The sequence below is a fragment of the Cydia pomonella genome, chromosome 2 (assembly GCF_033807575.1).
Source record: "Cydia pomonella isolate Wapato2018A chromosome 2, ilCydPomo1, whole genome shotgun sequence".
In the NCBI taxonomy this organism is placed as follows: domain Eukaryota; kingdom Metazoa; phylum Arthropoda; class Insecta; order Lepidoptera; family Tortricidae; genus Cydia; species Cydia pomonella.
Window position 1 is genome coordinate 30,724,480 of NC_084704.1, and position 17,164 is coordinate 30,741,643.

General features: G+C 37.5%; 2 protein-coding genes across 3 annotated transcripts; both read left to right on the plus strand.

Moving 5' to 3' along the window:
• Nucleotides 1-3,463: 3,463 nt before the first annotated feature.
• On the plus strand, nucleotides 3,464-5,040 carry LOC133515328 (ELAV-like protein 1). The gene has a single exon (XM_061847790.1). The coding sequence runs from the start codon at nucleotides 3,592-3,594 to the stop codon at nucleotides 4,495-4,497; it is 906 nt and encodes a 301-aa protein (XP_061703774.1). The 5' UTR covers nucleotides 3,464-3,591; the 3' UTR covers nucleotides 4,498-5,040.
• Nucleotides 5,041-5,454: 414 nt separating this feature from the next.
• On the plus strand, nucleotides 5,455-16,888 carry LOC133515329 (uncharacterized). 2 transcript variants are annotated; one of them, XM_061847791.1, is made up of 9 exons: nucleotides 5,455-5,815; nucleotides 8,975-9,168; nucleotides 11,066-11,240; nucleotides 11,401-11,500; nucleotides 11,729-11,994; nucleotides 12,421-12,663; nucleotides 12,996-13,231; nucleotides 15,578-15,833; nucleotides 16,019-16,888. In XM_061847791.1, the coding sequence occupies exons 1-9, from the start codon at nucleotides 5,729-5,731 to the stop codon at nucleotides 16,208-16,210; spliced, it is 1,749 nt and encodes a 582-aa protein (XP_061703775.1). In that variant the 5' UTR covers nucleotides 5,455-5,728; the 3' UTR covers nucleotides 16,211-16,888. The 2 variants fall into 2 exon arrangements, with proteins under 2 accessions (XP_061703775.1, XP_061703776.1); XM_061847792.1 differs by lacking the exon at nucleotides 5,455-5,815 and adding an exon at nucleotides 7,774-8,046.
• Nucleotides 16,889-17,164: the final 276 nt, after the last annotated feature.

A 17,164-nucleotide genomic window follows, 5' to 3' on the forward strand; every position in this document is an offset into this window, starting at 1 on the left:
TATAAGTAGATTACTGCCTTAAAATTGATTGAAAATAAAAATATGAACAGTTTTACCGGTACAAGTGAAAAAACTAAAATAGTCAAGACGAAATTAACGTTTGGGTGAAATTTATCTTATTAATTGTAATTTGAATTAATTATAGGAACAAACAAACAAATCAGTCAACAATCGACTATTTTTCATCACTTTAAGGCAGTTTCCTGGACATATCATTATTTATTAAAGTACTCTATATTTATACTATACTGTTTTTAACTTCCTTAAAACACCTTTTTACCAGTGGTAACTACCAGGAAAATAATCCCAGTAGTTACCACCAATTCGATTTGGTTCGGTTTTGTGGTAACTACTGGGAATAACCCGTTTGTATTTCTAATGATGCATATTTAAGCCATACTAACGTTCATTTTTTTGGGTTTTTTCTAAGAACGATACAGATACGAGTGTGCATTATATTGAATAGTCACAAAGTCTAGATTATTATTAAAGGTCTATGTGTAGGTACCCTCTATTTATTATTATGTGATAATGTTAACATTCCGAATTGAGATTTTGCAATACCTTGGGTATTTTTTGCTTTGGTGTATGTTGATTTACGTGTTTGTTGTTGTTAGGCTTATTGTTAATTCATTATACTAGAATGTGGTGCAGTATTTAGCATAATATTACATTGTAGTGTTATACGCCTCAGTCAATGTTTGTATACCTAATTGTATTTTTTTTATAATGATGTTTTTTTATGTAGTTGGATTTTTCTAAAAAAGGCATAAAAAAGTATATGTTACACTTACTATAAAACCACGACAATTCTGGGTCAGTGTATACAGGTGTTGGTATACCAAATACATGAAATGAAATAAAAAAATATACAAAAAATCATCATATAAGCAGCAAAGTTTTGACTGCTGAAAAAAAATATAGAAAAATCCAACGTCAAAAACATAATTATTTACAAACAAACTAATAAATATAACTCTACTCTCGTTTCTTCAAATTGGAGAGGTAAAGTTAAAAAACAAAGTGCTCTTAGTTTGACATCCCAAAGAGATGGCGCTGTACTGCGCCATATGTTTTGCGGTCACTGAATTGTCGAACGTCAACTTTTGACAATCAGAGTTACCGCAAAATGTATGGAACTGTACAGCGCCATCTCGTTTACCTGTCACATTCAAGGCACGCAATTGTCTTAGATTTTACACATCTTACCCAATCAGTGTATCTTTGCTTCGAATATATTGCGCTTAAAACGCTTATTCGGTCACCGCCTCGCGGGTTATTCATTAGTAGCCATGAATATTTAAACAATACTTAAATATGTTATATTGTTCTCTAAGTGCTACTTAGATATGTTATTATTATCTGTTATTCGATCTGTTGTATATACAAGCAACTTCGTACAAAAGTAATATACAGGGTGTCCCATTCAGTATGGATCAAAAAAACCTTAAAAGTTATCGGTTTCACTATTTGAACCCCATGTATGTTCAGCTAAAATTAATAGTCTCGTAGAAAGAATCCATTATTAAAAACTTCGCTTTTAGCAAGTATTTTCTAGAAGGTACAACGCTTCGAAATGGACAAATTATTTCATTATGATTTTGAACTTTAAATATGATTTTGAAGGCATGTTTTACTAATTATAAGAGATGTTAAATAATATATATAACGGGGAGTTCAATAGTTTCAATACCTTGTGTATTCCAGCTTTTATTTAGCTGAACTGTGATTATTTTCTTGCTTTTATTTGTTTCAGAATACCACCCTAGTTATGTAATCTAATGTTGTACCCTTAATAGCTGTGATTTTAAGTAAGAACTATGTAGAATTAATATGCAACAGTGTAGCTATGTCAGTGTGCTAATAAATATAATTATGTAAAAGTCAATTTTGTGTATAAACTGCTTTATAATGTACCTACTCACTACTGCCATCTTTTTTTTCTATAAAAAAATGTCGTATTTTATGTTGATTAGTTGCAACATGAAATGTTAAGATGTCAAGATATTTTTACATGAAATGTTACGATTTTAGATAATTATTATTGTTTATTTTTTATTGCACAGGTGTTTTTTTTTATACTACACCCGTGCTGCTAAGAAAATATTGTTTAGGGCACCTTCCTTAATTTTTTCCTAATATTTTTTTATTATTATTAATAATCTCTAACTATTAAAATAATTTAAGGAGTTGAAGTCGACGAAAAAAGGTATTAATTTGTTATTAAAGTCAAAATGTAAACTATAGTCTGTCAAGTCATTTCCGTCAGTAGGAAAAAGCGATAAATTTCGGCCTTCGGCGCGAAATTTATTCTCTAGTCTAGATTTGAATTTCGCGTCTTTTTCTTCTGACAAAGTTGTTTGACTGGCTATTTATTAGCGACATCATATTCTTGTGTAGTTTAGATCTAGACGGTCTAGTGCTTTCACTGAAATTATTGATTCCTAAGAGTATCGTCATAATTTGTTGGACATGCTACAGTGTTGCATATTCATAATTATATTAATCATGAACTTAAGGGCCTTTTAAATATATTTAATAACACTGGCCAGTGTTAGGTTATATTATTACTATTTGTATCTCCTTGGATTACACGGGCCTATAAATCCCGGTCTTTTGAAGTTTTGATAGGCTTGCGTGGGGATATAGATCCAACACGTAGAGGCCCCTTCGAGAGTTGTCGTTGTTGTTGTTGTGAGATGTCGTGTAGAACGCCTGCTAGAAACCGTACACAGGCGCAACAATAAACACCCATGAACCGGTCGTAGCCGAGTCCACTCCGAGCAACGAAGACACGCCGGAGATCCTAATTGTCAAATTTAGACTTTACAGAAATCGCCTGACTGGTTTTAGTTTTGATCCCCAAGGATAGTGGTAAAGTATTTTTTTAATATCTTCTACTCTGCTCGTGTACTGCTATTATTTAAAACTAACATTGTTGTGTTGTCATATTTGCTTATCATTTTGTTATCACTGGATATATATAATTGTGTGGTCTATATACCTACTGTGACCATTTATCGTCGTAATGATCTTGTTTAGTTACTGAAACCTGATAGATCTGGCTTTATTCAATATTTAGTCTGACTTCCTGCTAATTAAAATTTCTAATGTTTAATATTTACTGAAATCTTGAATGTAACAGTACTTATACGAAAATATAATTAGATATGGTGCAACGCTGTCTTTTTTTTCTTAACCGTGATATATTCTTGAAAAATAATATAATCGTTAGTTTCCTTTTTGCTTTTCTTGAATCTGCGCGCGAAGAAAGGCCGCACCCATGCCACAGATAAGTTGCAAATTTGCTTATTAATGACTCGACCTTGGTGATGGCAGTTTAGCCAACATAACAAAATCAAATTGCAAGTTTTATTGTTAAAATTATATGATAAAATATGCATATTAAATTTTGTATGATATAATACAATAACAGAATAATACTTTGATTTGTGCCGAAAATATGTGGTTGAATATGTGTGTATGCCAGGTTTAAGACGGTGTAAAAAGCCAGTCGTTCAATTTCTGAACGATACGAAAAAAAAAAGGCAACATTCAGCTGAAATGTCATTCACCGACAACAATTAAAAAATGTCGGAATCGTGTCAAGGCGGTAATTGTCATGAAAATATCGAATATGGGCCTGACGAATCACCCACCAAACTCATCGTCAATTACATTCCTGAAGTCATGACACAGGATATGATGTTTTCACTGTTTTCCACAATGGGTAAACTGGAAAGCTGCAAGCTGATAGCCAACAGAGGATACGGGTTCGTGGAGTACGCGAATGCAGAGGATGCCGTGAAGGCGCGGAAGGCCTTCAACGGCCTGCTGATGCAGAACAAGACGCTCAAAGTGTCGCATGCGCTGCTGAACCCTGAGATGAAGCCGCCCACGAAGCCGGAAGCCGACTGGAACCTCTACGTGTGTAACCTGCCCAACGAACTCACCTTGCAGGACTTACACGGTCTTTTCGCACAATTCGGTAAAATAGTTAATTCCCGCATCGCCGCAGGCATAGCTTTTGTCTTATTTGAACACCAATATGAAGCGGAAAGAGCCATCCAAAACATCAATGGCACCACTCCGCCAGGTTTTTTACACCCTTTAACTGTTAAGTATGCTAATAAGACTAACCCTAATAAACATAAAAACAATAATAATAACTTTACTAAAAACGCGTTGGTTAAACCTTATCATTGGATTAATCACATGGGTGCTATAGGAGATCACAGCTCACCGAGCACATGGTCTATCTACATTTATAATATTGCTCCAGAGGTGGAGGAACTGACTCTGTGGCAGCTGTTTGGTCCGTATGGTGCTATAGTGTCGGTTAAGATTATCAAAGACCACCATTCTAATAAGAGCAAAGGCTTTGGATTTGTGACAATGCGGAACTACGACCAGGCCGCCATGGCCATCCAGGCCCTGAATGGCTATGTTCTGCACTCGCAGCCTCTCTCTGTAAGTTTTAAAACACAAAAAAGATAATGTCTAAGTGAAAGCCTTAATAAAATTTACAATATCAATACAGTAATAAATAGACAAAACAATTATTGGTCCGCATATACAAACCGCATCAAAATAATCTGACTCTTGACTTGTACACCTTTGTGAAGTCTGGCGACTCTTGTTGAAAATATTATATTACTTTGAGCTATCAACATTGTTAAGTTTGTTTCTTATTATGAATAATAATTTATTCAGTTTGCTCGTTAAATATTTCAAGTTTACTAGACGTTTAAGATTGTATTGAAAAATTGTTGTTTGGAATTTCAACATCAGTTGTGAGCTATTGTAGCTTCATTATTTTTATCTATTATTTAAGTATAATAAACCATTTTAAAGGAAGTGCTTTTACAAGATCTTACTAATTGATAAGCCACATTGAGATGTTTAATCAACTACTAGTTTTAGTTGTACACTTTTTATAACATGATGTCTATTTAGGTAGTGAAAATGAGATCTAGATTATATCATATTTATACATTTAGTATAAAATTTGCTGAATTAAAGTTCATTTTCACAATTTTAGACACTGTTTTGATTTCCATACTATTATCCCTTATTTGGATAAATGTAACTAATATTTAACAAAATGCATTATTTTTATTAATAAAATATATTTATCCTCTTAATTATTTAAGTTTTTTTAATGTTTTAATTATAATTTGACAAATCCTAATTTCCTATTTTCCCAAATGTGGTAATATTTTTCTTACACTTTTAAAAACAAAGATTTAATAGTATTTAGGTCAATATACATTCTTCTATTTATTGTAGATTTTGTTAATACTTTTTAGTCTCATTACTTATGATTCTTAATACTTTTTTTACTTCAAAACTTTTTTGTTTAGTATTTAGGTCTGATAAGGATGACTTGTTCCCTATTGTGTATCCCTTACTCCTAATATATTCACTTTTTATCAGGCATGAAAAATTGATTGGGATAAACTCAGAAGTTGATAACCTACTGAAAAGACGAAAGTAAAGGGTAACCTACTTAAACAGGTAAAAGGTTGATCTATCAAATGTTATAGATAAACAATTATCTCAACTATTAAAGATATGAATGTACGTGACACCACTGCAATTCCTACGTGCCAAATCCAGTGCACCAAACCATCGCCACTTATCTTGACCTTAGCGTGTTTGCGGCTTATAAAATTAACCTTATCTTCTCACCATACAATCTTATCAGTTTCCTCTGCTCAATGGCTAGATGGCGCTAGGTGTCTGCCATCGCGACCTACAAAATGCCAGCGGCAACTGCGGTACTGCAAACACTGCAGTAAGATTCCAAAAAGACGTAAGTTCTCTTCGATTATAACAGACAAACGCTTTTTTATAATACTTGTTATAACACGTGCGTGCTCCGATGACGCATAGGATAGTGAGATGATGATGTGTGTCGGTGACCGAAACGAGAAAGCACAAGTAGGCGTCTCCCGGCGATAACATAGGCCCAATATTGTTCGTGACCTTCGGGCTATTGTTGGAATGTTAGAAGAAGGTAATTTACATTTAACATAAGAAAAGCGCTGCTATTCTTATACAGTGTGTATTTTTGATACGATCGCATAATCATAGGGTAGGTAGTTTGTTTTTAGGCCCTAATGAACACACTTTCGTAGGTTTTATTAACAAAGTACGATGCGACTTTTTTTTTATAAATTAATTCAGCAAGCAATCACTGCCTTTTTTTATACTACGTCGGTGGCAAACAAGCATACGGCCTGCCTGATGGTAAGCAGTCTCCGTAGCCTATGTACAGTCAGCGTCAAATACTTTGTAGCAGTCAAAGTGGCCAAATAGTTCGGTACACCATACTAAATATATGGTGTACCGAACTATTTGGCTACTTTGGTTGCTACAAAGTATTTGACGCTGACTGTACACCTGCAACTCCAGAGGAGTCACATTCGCGTCGCCGACCCTAACCCCACCCCCCTCGTTGAGCTCTGGTAACCTTATTCACCGGCAGGAACACAACACTATGAGTAGGGTCAAGTGTTATTTGGCTGCGGTTTGCTTTAACAGAAAACGACGCATTTAGGCCGCAATTACATTATCATAGAAATGTGATCATAGATATAGGAGTCATTGTAAAATGACAAACCTATGACGACGTATTATGATCATAATTGTAGGATTACTATCAGATATACAGGTATCAGATACACACAGTATGGACACAGTTAAAATGGTTTAATAATGAAGCCTACTCGACTTTCAATCCGGAGGTCGCGGGTTCAAATCCTGGCTCGTACCAATGTGTTTTTCGGAACTTATGTACGAAATATCATTTGATATTTACCACTAGCTTTTCGGTGAAGGAAAACGTCGTGAGGAAACCTGCATATATCTGAGAAGAAATTCAAAGGTGTATGTGAAGTCCCCCAATCCTTGGGCTTTGGGGACTTCACATACACCTTTGACTTGGGCTAGCGTGAGGACTAGCCCAAGCCCTCGCGCATGAGAGGAGGCCTGTGCCCAGCAGTGGGACGTATATAGGCTGAATTATTATATATTATTATCCACTTTTTAACACGCTTTTATTAGGTCGACCTGTATGTACGAGTAACTAACTATGTAATGGAATATAAGATAACTAATATAACCATCTTCCAAGGATCGTAGTGTCATGAAAATTGGCAGCTGTATGTAGTTCTGATGACAATACAATAATATGGTACTGTGATATTTCATAAGATTTCAAGAATAAATTATAATTATTTAGTGTTAAGATATGTAAAACTAATGGCATTCCTGTCGAACTGAACTGATGATGGAGCCGGAAGATATGAACCGGAACTTCATGATGGAACATCGTATCATAGCTGTGTTTGTATTTGTTAGAAAAGTCTTGTAATGAACTTTTGGTCAAAGTTCATTACAAGACTTTTCTAGTGTTTTTTAAACTATTTTTTTTTTCATTAATTTAAAAACGGTAAATATCGTCAATAAATTGCGCCATCCTATTACAAATACAAACCAAAAAAAAGATTTTATTCAAGTAACATATTAATAATGACCGTAATATTTTGTAGGTACTTACGTTACTTTAACAATTACAAACGCTATTCAACTCTTTTAATAATAGTTATCATCAAAAAGTTGTAAGTATACATGCTCGAGATGCGTTTAGCAATATATAGGAAATTAGGAGTATAAATATGGACAACTGACATGCAAATGATTAATTCGTGATTATCTCGCAACATTAATAAGTTCAATACTTTTGAAAGTTTCCTTAAACCCCAATCGGCGCATGCCTGAACTTCTCTTGGCGTAAATCGATAAATTTGTAGCAAAACGCAGCTGTCAACTGGTCAACTGTGGCCTTATTTATTAATTAGTGAAATTTATAGCTAAATGTTTTAGCCGTGCGAGTGAACGGGCGTGGAGTGCGTGAGTTGGTACCTATAGTGTACCTACTACCACTGGGTAGTTCGAGGAGGGGTGTCGCGTGGAGCGGCCGTGGCGGAGAGCGAAGGGTCCGCAGTAGCGGGGGGCGTAGGCCTCACCGTGAGCAGCAAGGTAGCGTAGTGTGACATAAATAGGTAACCAACTTACTACAATGAAGGACGAGCTCTGGGTTTGACAAATAGGTATAGGTTATGCTATCTGATGCACGATTACACGCAGAAGAATGACGAGTTTATCAAGTACGTTAGGTATTTAATGTTTTCATTACTATTCATATTAGGTAATTGTCACCTGTCAAAGTCTTTGTATCAATGAGATTATTTATATATATATATATATATATATATATATATATATATATATATATATATATATATAAACTGTACCTTAATTACGTACTTTCCGTGGTTAGGTTAGAAGCTTCGATAATAGCCGGATATAGAAAATTCCTTACGAATGACAACCATGGTATGAGCTAGGTTGGTGCTACTAAGTAATACATAATTTTAATAATATTTTACGATCTAGATACCGTATATCTACAACGTATCGTACGTACCTATAACCTTAAGTATTACATTGCCTTTAAGAAATTACTTTGACATTGACATGCATACTATTACTGAATTCAATTAAAGGGAATCATTAACTCAAACGCCCGCTAATTACTTCTGAAATACAACTGACAATAGTGATAATAACGAATAATTATCTCGACAGGATATTATAACATAACTTACATAAAGACTCGAAAGTTTTTGGTCCTTCGAACCGGACCAAAATAAATGCGATACGATCCGAATTACTATAATATATAGGTGTCGGTACATGCTAGTAGGTAGTAGTTACTGTTTTTATATGCAAATAACAGTTCTATTACTCAACTATCATTGTATATAGTACCAGATCAGACTATGGCCTATGGGTAACAAAACTAGCAGATTGAGCAATCAAACTACTATTTTAATATCTCGGATAAAAACAGAATTTCAGTACATTACTTAGCTAAATCGTACAATGAACGTTTGGTCTCAAATAGGTGTACCCGAGCCCGGGGGCGGCGCGCGGCGTGTGGGCGCTGCCGCAGCCGCCCCCCTGCACCATGGCGGCCGAGGAGCCCCTGCCCCCGTGCTCGCCGATGTCCCCTGACGCGCCAGCGGCACCCCCTCGCACCATCACGAGCTACCATCACTCGGACCTACACCAGCTGATCTTCGAGGCGGTTAGGTCCAGGTAAGCTATATAAATCTAAAAATCTGCTTCCCTTTGCAAAAAAAAAATATATATTTCGACAGTTTCCATATCTGCAACAAGTATCTTACCAAAAAGATATAGGTATTATGTACCTATGTCTCTAACTATATGAAATATACTTTTGGCGACCACTGAGGCCGAGGTGTCTTTCCCCTAACCATCACAAAAATTAATATCAGCCACGATGGCAACCCTTTTATTATTGTTCTTGTAAGACAAACTGTCCCGTTCCACCACCGACGTAGCGATGAGATAGTTTTATCATTGCGGGCGAGGGCTTTCTCATAAATACCAGGTGATCATTACAACAGTGATGTATACTATAACATCCTAACTTTAAATATCTCTTTCATGCACACGGGATCTAAGTATAATTGATCTGCCGTTATGGGCTTGCTTTGCTCCCCACAGGGTAATTTAGCTCCAACAGTTTTTATATATGAAAACGACTTAAATCACAACCTCATTAAAGCTTAGTGTTACAACATAATAAGTTGATAACTTATACTTATATTACCTATATTATATACCTACCAAAATATATACTTATTTTTAAAATATAAAATAAATAGACGCACAATAAACAATAGCAATAGTCACTTTCTTGCCTTGGTGAAATCTATGGAAAGCTATTCAAAACTTATTGTAATAAAGATTCTTAAGTATAGGTATTGTGAGATTGTGACCGCAACTAACGCTCGAGAGACGCTAGTGTGGGGTGGCCCTAAGAAGTCGAGTGTTCATTCTCTAAGAGAGTTCATCAAGTGTACGTGTAAATAAATACAATATGCCTACCTAATAGGTACTTCACCGACTTTCTAAATTCTTACTGCCTGTCAAGATGTGGCGACATTTTTGTGATTGCCTTTCATTGTGGTTTTTATTACGATAAAGAATAGGTAACGTAAATGAAGGTAACGGAAGGAATTAACACTATTAACGCCCCTCTTAAGGCGATTTTAAAATCAACCATAGTTTTTAAGCATAGAGGTTACGCTCAAATTTACTTTTCCAAGGTAATTATTAAGTTACCTGTACTTAAATAAAGGATTATGTTAACGGCACCAATCATGGGACATTTAAGAGAAAATTTGGAGTATTTTTGATATTTCACCGACATCTGTAAAATATGTACCGCTTTATGCTTTAAAAATTGAATGTCCAATTCGTCCTTTGTGATATCTATGTATTGAATGAAAGCTACTGTAATTGGTTTCAATATTATTAACCAATTAAAACTATGGTTTTTTGCTCCAGTCATGGGATGTATGGTGTCATTAATTTTCAAACTAACAAATATCAATGAAAAATTAAGCAGCTATTTCCGATCGTATGTAAGAGGTCTGGGGGCCTACCGCGAAAATCGAAATTCGCAAATTGCTGGGATCTTTCTCTTTTACTCTCACTAAGACGTAATTAGAGTGACAGAGAAAAATGCCCGCAATTGACGAACTTCGATTTTCGCGGTTATAGCCCTGTGCCCAGCAGTGAAACGTATATATACACCATAATACCTAGGCTAATGTGCTGGTGACAAAGTTTCCATAGAGAATGGCTTATTTTTATAAGAAGATTAAAATGTTATATTTCCAATATGAACGACTTTTTCAGAATTTTCAAACGTTTGGAAACTTTCCGCAACTGTAGTTCTCGGTGATGATGATAATGATTACCGATCATCATAACAAATGAAACAAAAAAAGCGGCCAAGTGCGAGTCGGACTCGCCCATGAAGGGTTCCGTACCATTTATGACGTATTAAAAAAAAACTACTTACTAGATCTCGTTCAAACCAATTTTCGGTGGAAGTTTGCATGGTAAAGGAGCCGATACTCAATCGGGCTTTGAATTCAAATGTAATAATAATATCTTTCAGTGAAGTATCAGAAATGGAGCGACTAGTCGAAAAGCTCGGCGTGGAGGTACTCAGTGCTCGTGACCAACATGGATACACACCAGCGCACTGGGCGGCGCTGGACGGCAGCGTGGCAGTTATGCGGTATCTCCTGGAGCGGGGAGCGCCCGTGGATCTGTCCTGCTTGGGCACTCAGGTTAGTTGGTAGACCAGATCTACATACCAGCGCACTTGGCAGCCCTAGATGGCAGCGTGGTCAAAACATAAAGATAAGAAAGCTTTATGTTTCTGGCGCTTCTTGCAAGAGGCTGATATAGGAGAAAAAAATTGACTATAATGAATTTATTTGGTTACAGGGCCCTCGTCCTATCCACTGGGCCTGCAGAAAGGGCCATGCGTCAGTGGTGCAGGTGCTGTTACAGTGTGGAGTTGCGGTCAACGCTGCTGACTTCAAAGGTAACCTTAACATGTTTTCTTAACATAGGGGCAGAATTGCACTTGATAGACTAATCAACGTCACTTAGCAATGAAATATGAAGATTCCTATAACAAAAAATATCGTTTTACCATTGACAGACGGTTTGTGCGACCGGTCCTTAGACGTTTTTCAGTCATCCTTAAGTTTTTTACACCTCTATTTCTTTCCTATTACATTTCCTAATACCTAGCTCGTGTTCTCCTCAGGACTAACCCCCCTAATGACCGCCTGCATGTACGGCAAGACCGCCACTGCAGCCTACCTCCTCGGCATGGGAGCCGCCACCAGGCTCGCAGACATCAACGGAGACACCGCACTCCACTGGGCAGCGTACAAGGGACACGCGGATCTGGTCCGACTGCTGATTTACTCTGGAGTACCGTTACACTGTACTGACAATTTTGGCTCGACGCCGCTGCATTTGGCATGTCTGTCGGGGAACCTGACATGCGTCAGATTGCTGTGTGAGAAGGTAATTGTTACTGGACTTACCTTTTCATGCCTTAATTTACAGCAACTTTAGTAGGACGTACTGAACGAAACGTCGACGCACTGTAAACTTCGGTTTCACGTCGCTGCAATTTAGCAGGAGCTAATAGTCAGCTAAAATACCTACCTAGATTTCACACGGCGGAGATTTCTATGAGCCCCTCGACTTTTGGCGCTCAGAAGTGTCATTGAGTTTAACCATATCTTCATCATATGACGTTGGCCTTTTTGAGGCTGGCCGCAGAGGTACCTAATAAAATATATAAAACAAATATTTCCAGATACCAGGACAGTAGGTACATGATACTTTGCAAAGATCGATATCCTAGCCGCCGTGAAAGAAAGAAAGGCATCCTTTCTTCACTTTATCTTTTCTGGCACAGGAATAAAATGAGACTTTTATTCACAGGTTAAGGCAGAACTCGAGCCTCGAGACAAAAACGGGAAGACGCCCCTCATGCTGGCTCAAAGCCACCGGCACGCCGAAGTAGTCAAACTCCTCACGAAGGAAATGAAGCGGAAGTCCCATTGGATGCCTCCATTGTCGGAACTCTGGGCACTGCTGTTTGGAGGGGCGGGGGACTCAAAGGGACCACTGTTGTTCTTCCTTGTATCAGTGCTGCTGTGGGGTTATCCTATGTATGTTTTTAGGGTAAGTTTCCATGAATAAAATTTCGATGTAATAGGTACAAGATATGTGAAAATATGCAAGGTCGCAGTATTGACCCTTGTGGTACTCCTGTATCTATTTGTGTAAAATTATAGAGGCAAAGAGGCAAGGCCTCATCATTCACGTCTACTAATTGGGTTGGGTTTTCTAGGTAATTTTAAACAAGCTGGTGTTCTGATCCACGAAACTTATATTAGAATGATAATTTCTTCAGGAGGATGTCGTGTTTTAAATAGTCTGAAGCTTTTGACAGATCACAACAATTACCCATGGTAAAGTTTGTTTGTGCTCACAGCGTGGTTTTTTTTCCACAGTGCATCCCTCTAACGTGGAACACTCTCCGTCTGTCCCACTACTGCTTCCTCTACTGGAATGCCATCATGTGGCTGAGCTGGGTGATCGCCAACCGCCGGGACCCGGGCTACATCCCGCAAAACTCCGACACGTACTACCGGGCTATCCGCCAGATTCCGTACCTGGACAAGTGGAGGAAGAGGAACGTCATTCTGTCGCGGCTGTGCCACACGTGCCGGTGTCTAAGACCGCTCAGGTAACATCTCTCACTATCTTCTTCCCTCCCTCCCTCTTTCGTGTGTGCAATCATTTTAGGACCTTGTTCTCCTCCTCTCTCTCTCCTCTCCTCGCGAATCGGAATTTAAGTGAAGCTGATTGGCTTAAAACTTACCAACAGGACAGGGTCCCAAACTCGTAAGCGGTACCTATCACGGTATATTAGCATGCGTGAATATTGATGCGAGTTTTCTAATGCAGATTACGGAGGTGCGGATTCAGGAAGAGCGCTAGGGCCCACCATATTCCTAGTTTACATTAACGGTATCTACTGTTCTCTTACATACATACATAAAGTCACAATTTTGTCCTTTTCCAATGACACGGCGATTTTGGTTATATTAGACTATTAGAGGTTTACTTTTATTTAAATACCTAAAGATACAGACAGAGAATAAGCATGGGAGTGGTCTCTAATTGGCTTGATGTCTTTATCTAAATCCCTCATCATCAAGATTCAGGCTTCTGAACTCCTTGTAGGACCAGGAACGCTTACTGCTTATCTTCACACAAACTTGAGATTATGTTATCCATTGAAACAATCGTTGATTGAACCTTATATATAGTATCCCAGTCTACAACAATGATTAGGCCTATTGATTAAATATGTTCGAAATGCGTGATGAGCGAACTGAAAGCTATGATTAAATTGTGGATCCGCATTTTCGCCTTATTCGCTACAGGCGGGCGCAACAGAGATTACATATCTATACATACTTAGTCATTATATGAGTACCTAATCATAATCATGAAATTATACAATAAAACAAATTACCGATGCACCAAAAAAAGGTTTTTTTAACTTACTTAAATGAATCTATGTAACATTGACTTTGTTACTACGATATTCTCATATTGTTAAAAATATGTATTTCCTCAAAACATTATGTAGTGGGTCGTAGGTACGGCGGTGTGGGTAATAAAGTACAATTTTATGGATCCATTTCCTTATGTAACGTATATTTAAACATTCATCGTGATTTGCATGAATGACCACTCGTGCGGAAAATCTATAATTTCTGTTTACTTATTACCTCTACTAAGTAAAATGTTTAGCTTTAAATACTTGCCAATGCGTTTGTGACACCGCGGAGTATGCAGGTTTCCATAGGGAAACCGCTTACCATAAGGTGGGCCATATGCTTGTTAACACCGACGTGTGGTATTAAAAAAATACAATTGCATAAAAGTGCCTCTTGCACTATGGGGAAGACGAACCATGTCCTTGTCAAATGACAATTTGATGTTGATGTTTATGTTGTTTGTCTGTCTTTGTTATGTGACAAAGAGGCATGTCGATAAACTCAGAGCTGACATCATCCTTTAGTTTAGAGAATGTAATAATATTGACATGACAACTTAATTTATACAGTATGAGCAATGCAATGCGGTATCTATGGGAAAGTCTAAAACATAACAAACTTAATGTAAAAGATAACTAGATAAGTATGTATAGTTTGTCAAACAACTTTGTCAGTAGAAAGAGGCGCGAAATTCTGGATCGATAATCTTTTGCGCCTACCTACATTTTATAAATTTACCGCGTTTTTCTACTGACGGAATACTTGACAGGCTATAAATATTTGCGAATACTGCATTCACACCTAATTCTAGGTAGGCACCGAAATATACATATGTATAACGATTTAACGATCCATGATCCATCTCTATTTTGTTGTACGTAAACAATAAGGTACCTACTCCTACATATTTAATGTACCTAAGTACCAATTTTCAAATGCACATTACAATATGTACCTATTCTGAAATGCCTGAACGGTGGCGCTAGTTATTAACACTAAGTACGAGTAGTAACTAAACGGTGTCTTTCAAACCGGAAGTCGAATCTTCAAAGTCAATTCAAACCCAGAATCGTTCCAGAAAACGATATTATCAAAATGGTTTTGCGTTTTAATTTAAACCTATTTATGCGTGTAGTACGGTCGAGAAATTTGATTTCCTTGCCACTTCATATTATGTCTTGTCACAGAAAGACATATGAAGTGTGTATATACGGTACGGACTTATAAGATTATCGTAATATGTGACTTCTAGACAGAGGATTTCATTCCTTCTTTCCTCTTTGGGTTTTTCCTTGACTGTGGCGCTGATATAATATATCTAAATTAAAATAGGTACCTCGCAGTGGCAAGGCCTACCGCGAGCATCGAAATTTGGTTATTTACCTCTCTATATCGTTTTTTAGACATTTTTGCATATTAGGGTGCTAGTGATAGTAGTGATAGAAAGGATAGCAGGTGACGACGAAATACAAATTTTCTATATGCGTGATCCAGCATTAATAACTTATGATTATTGTTCTCAGGGCCAAACACTGTCGCATTTGCAAGCGCTGCGTAGCCTACTTCGACCACCACTGCCCGTTCATTTACAACTGCGTAGGCGTTCGGAACCGCATGTGGTTCTTCCTGTTCGTGATGAGCGTGGCTATTAACTGCACGCTGTCCATATACTTCGCCTGCTACTGTCTTCTTCTTGAAGGATTTGGACTGCTGTATTTATTGGGACTGCTTGAAGCGCTCACTTTTTGCGCGCTGGGGTGGATTCTTACGTGTACTTCTGTAAGTATTATTTCACAAGTTTTTGCTTCTTAGTCTAATTATAGGCTGTGTAATGTGTATAAGAGGATATGTCGCCCCAAATTGTAGCGGTTTATGTTCATATCAGATAGTTATACGGTTTTCTCCAGACGCGATCTTCCGGCGTTACTTAGTTTTCCGGTTCTTTCTAAAAATATATTTTCCAGATCCTTCATGCCTGCATGAACCTGACCACGAACGAGATGTTCAACTACAAGCGCTACCCCTACTTGCGGGACAAGCGCGGTCGCTACCAGAACCCCTTCTCGCGGGGCCCCGTCATGAACCTCATCGAGTTTTTCGTCTGCCTGCCGGATAAATGCGACGAGCAGGACTTGTTCCACGAGGAGAACATTTAACAGCAAGCTTAGTTACTTTACCTGACCACGAGGCGCTACCAGAATCCCTCGTGGGACCCAGTCATGAACCTCATCAAGTTCTTTGCGTGCCTGCCGGATAAGTGCTACGAGCAGGCATGGTTCCGCGAGAACATTTAACACCAAGCTTAGTGTTACTTTGAGCTTGCTTACACTGCCAGAACCGAACGTTCTTGGTTGAAATTACTAGAAACACACGATGTTTCGAATTGGAATTATTTTTACCCGACTGTTTATTAACGAGTGACTGGTTTTCATAAAGTTTCCTGATGTTCACAAGAGAGAAAATGACGTATGTTGGTAATGTGGATGCATCATAATTATTAATATAAGTACCTACCAATTTATGCGTTGGTGCTACTGATGTCCACTTTTATCTACTTAAGTAAGAGTTAAGGAAAGAATGCGATAGCCTCAACAACGATGAATAGTCACCGCAAAAACGTCAGTTGAGGATAACTTTTGGCCTTGATGCGATTTTATAAGCAATTACCAGTTTTTTTTTTTAAATCTACGTTGAAGGCGACCGAAATGGTGCCATAATTTAATTCACGACATTCCGCCGTACACAGCTTTCTCGAGCAAATTTATAAATTTATTACGAAGCACTTTATCAAGATTCGCATTTAGCCTTGTACAAATAAATTTATTGTAAAGTTATTTGTTGCTATTTCATTTCCTATTCCTGACTAAATACGTATTATAAATGGTAAGTTGGTAATAGGAAAGTAAAATTGAAAGACGCATTCAGTTTTAAAATTTAGTAACATAGAACAACAAGACTATGTCTAGGACATAAAAGAAAGAGATAGACTCACAACACCGAGTCGAGTGCGTTAAATTCGGGACACCATACGTGCATGTGCTATTAGCTCAGCTTATTTATGTCCAGCCCGTTGATATGAAACAATTGGTCATTTTATGACCCGAATTGGA

Excerpts from the sequence above, each read along its gene's own strand:
- LOC133515329 (XM_061847791.1), top strand. The coding sequence starts at position 5,729 with ATGGCGCTAGGTGTCTGCCATCGCGACCTACAAAATGCCAGCGGCAAC. Across the intron at positions 11,241-11,400 it reads TGTCCTGCTTGGGCACTCAG|GGCCCTCGTCCTATCCACTG; the intron begins GTTAGTTGGTAG and ends ATTTGGTTACAG. Across the intron at positions 15,834-16,018 it reads GGATTCTTACGTGTACTTCT|ATCCTTCATGCCTGCATGAA; the intron begins GTAAGTATTATT and ends TATATTTTCCAG.
- LOC133515328 (XM_061847790.1), top strand. The coding sequence starts at position 3,592 with ATGTCGGAATCGTGTCAAGGCGGTAATTGTCATGAAAATATCGAATAT.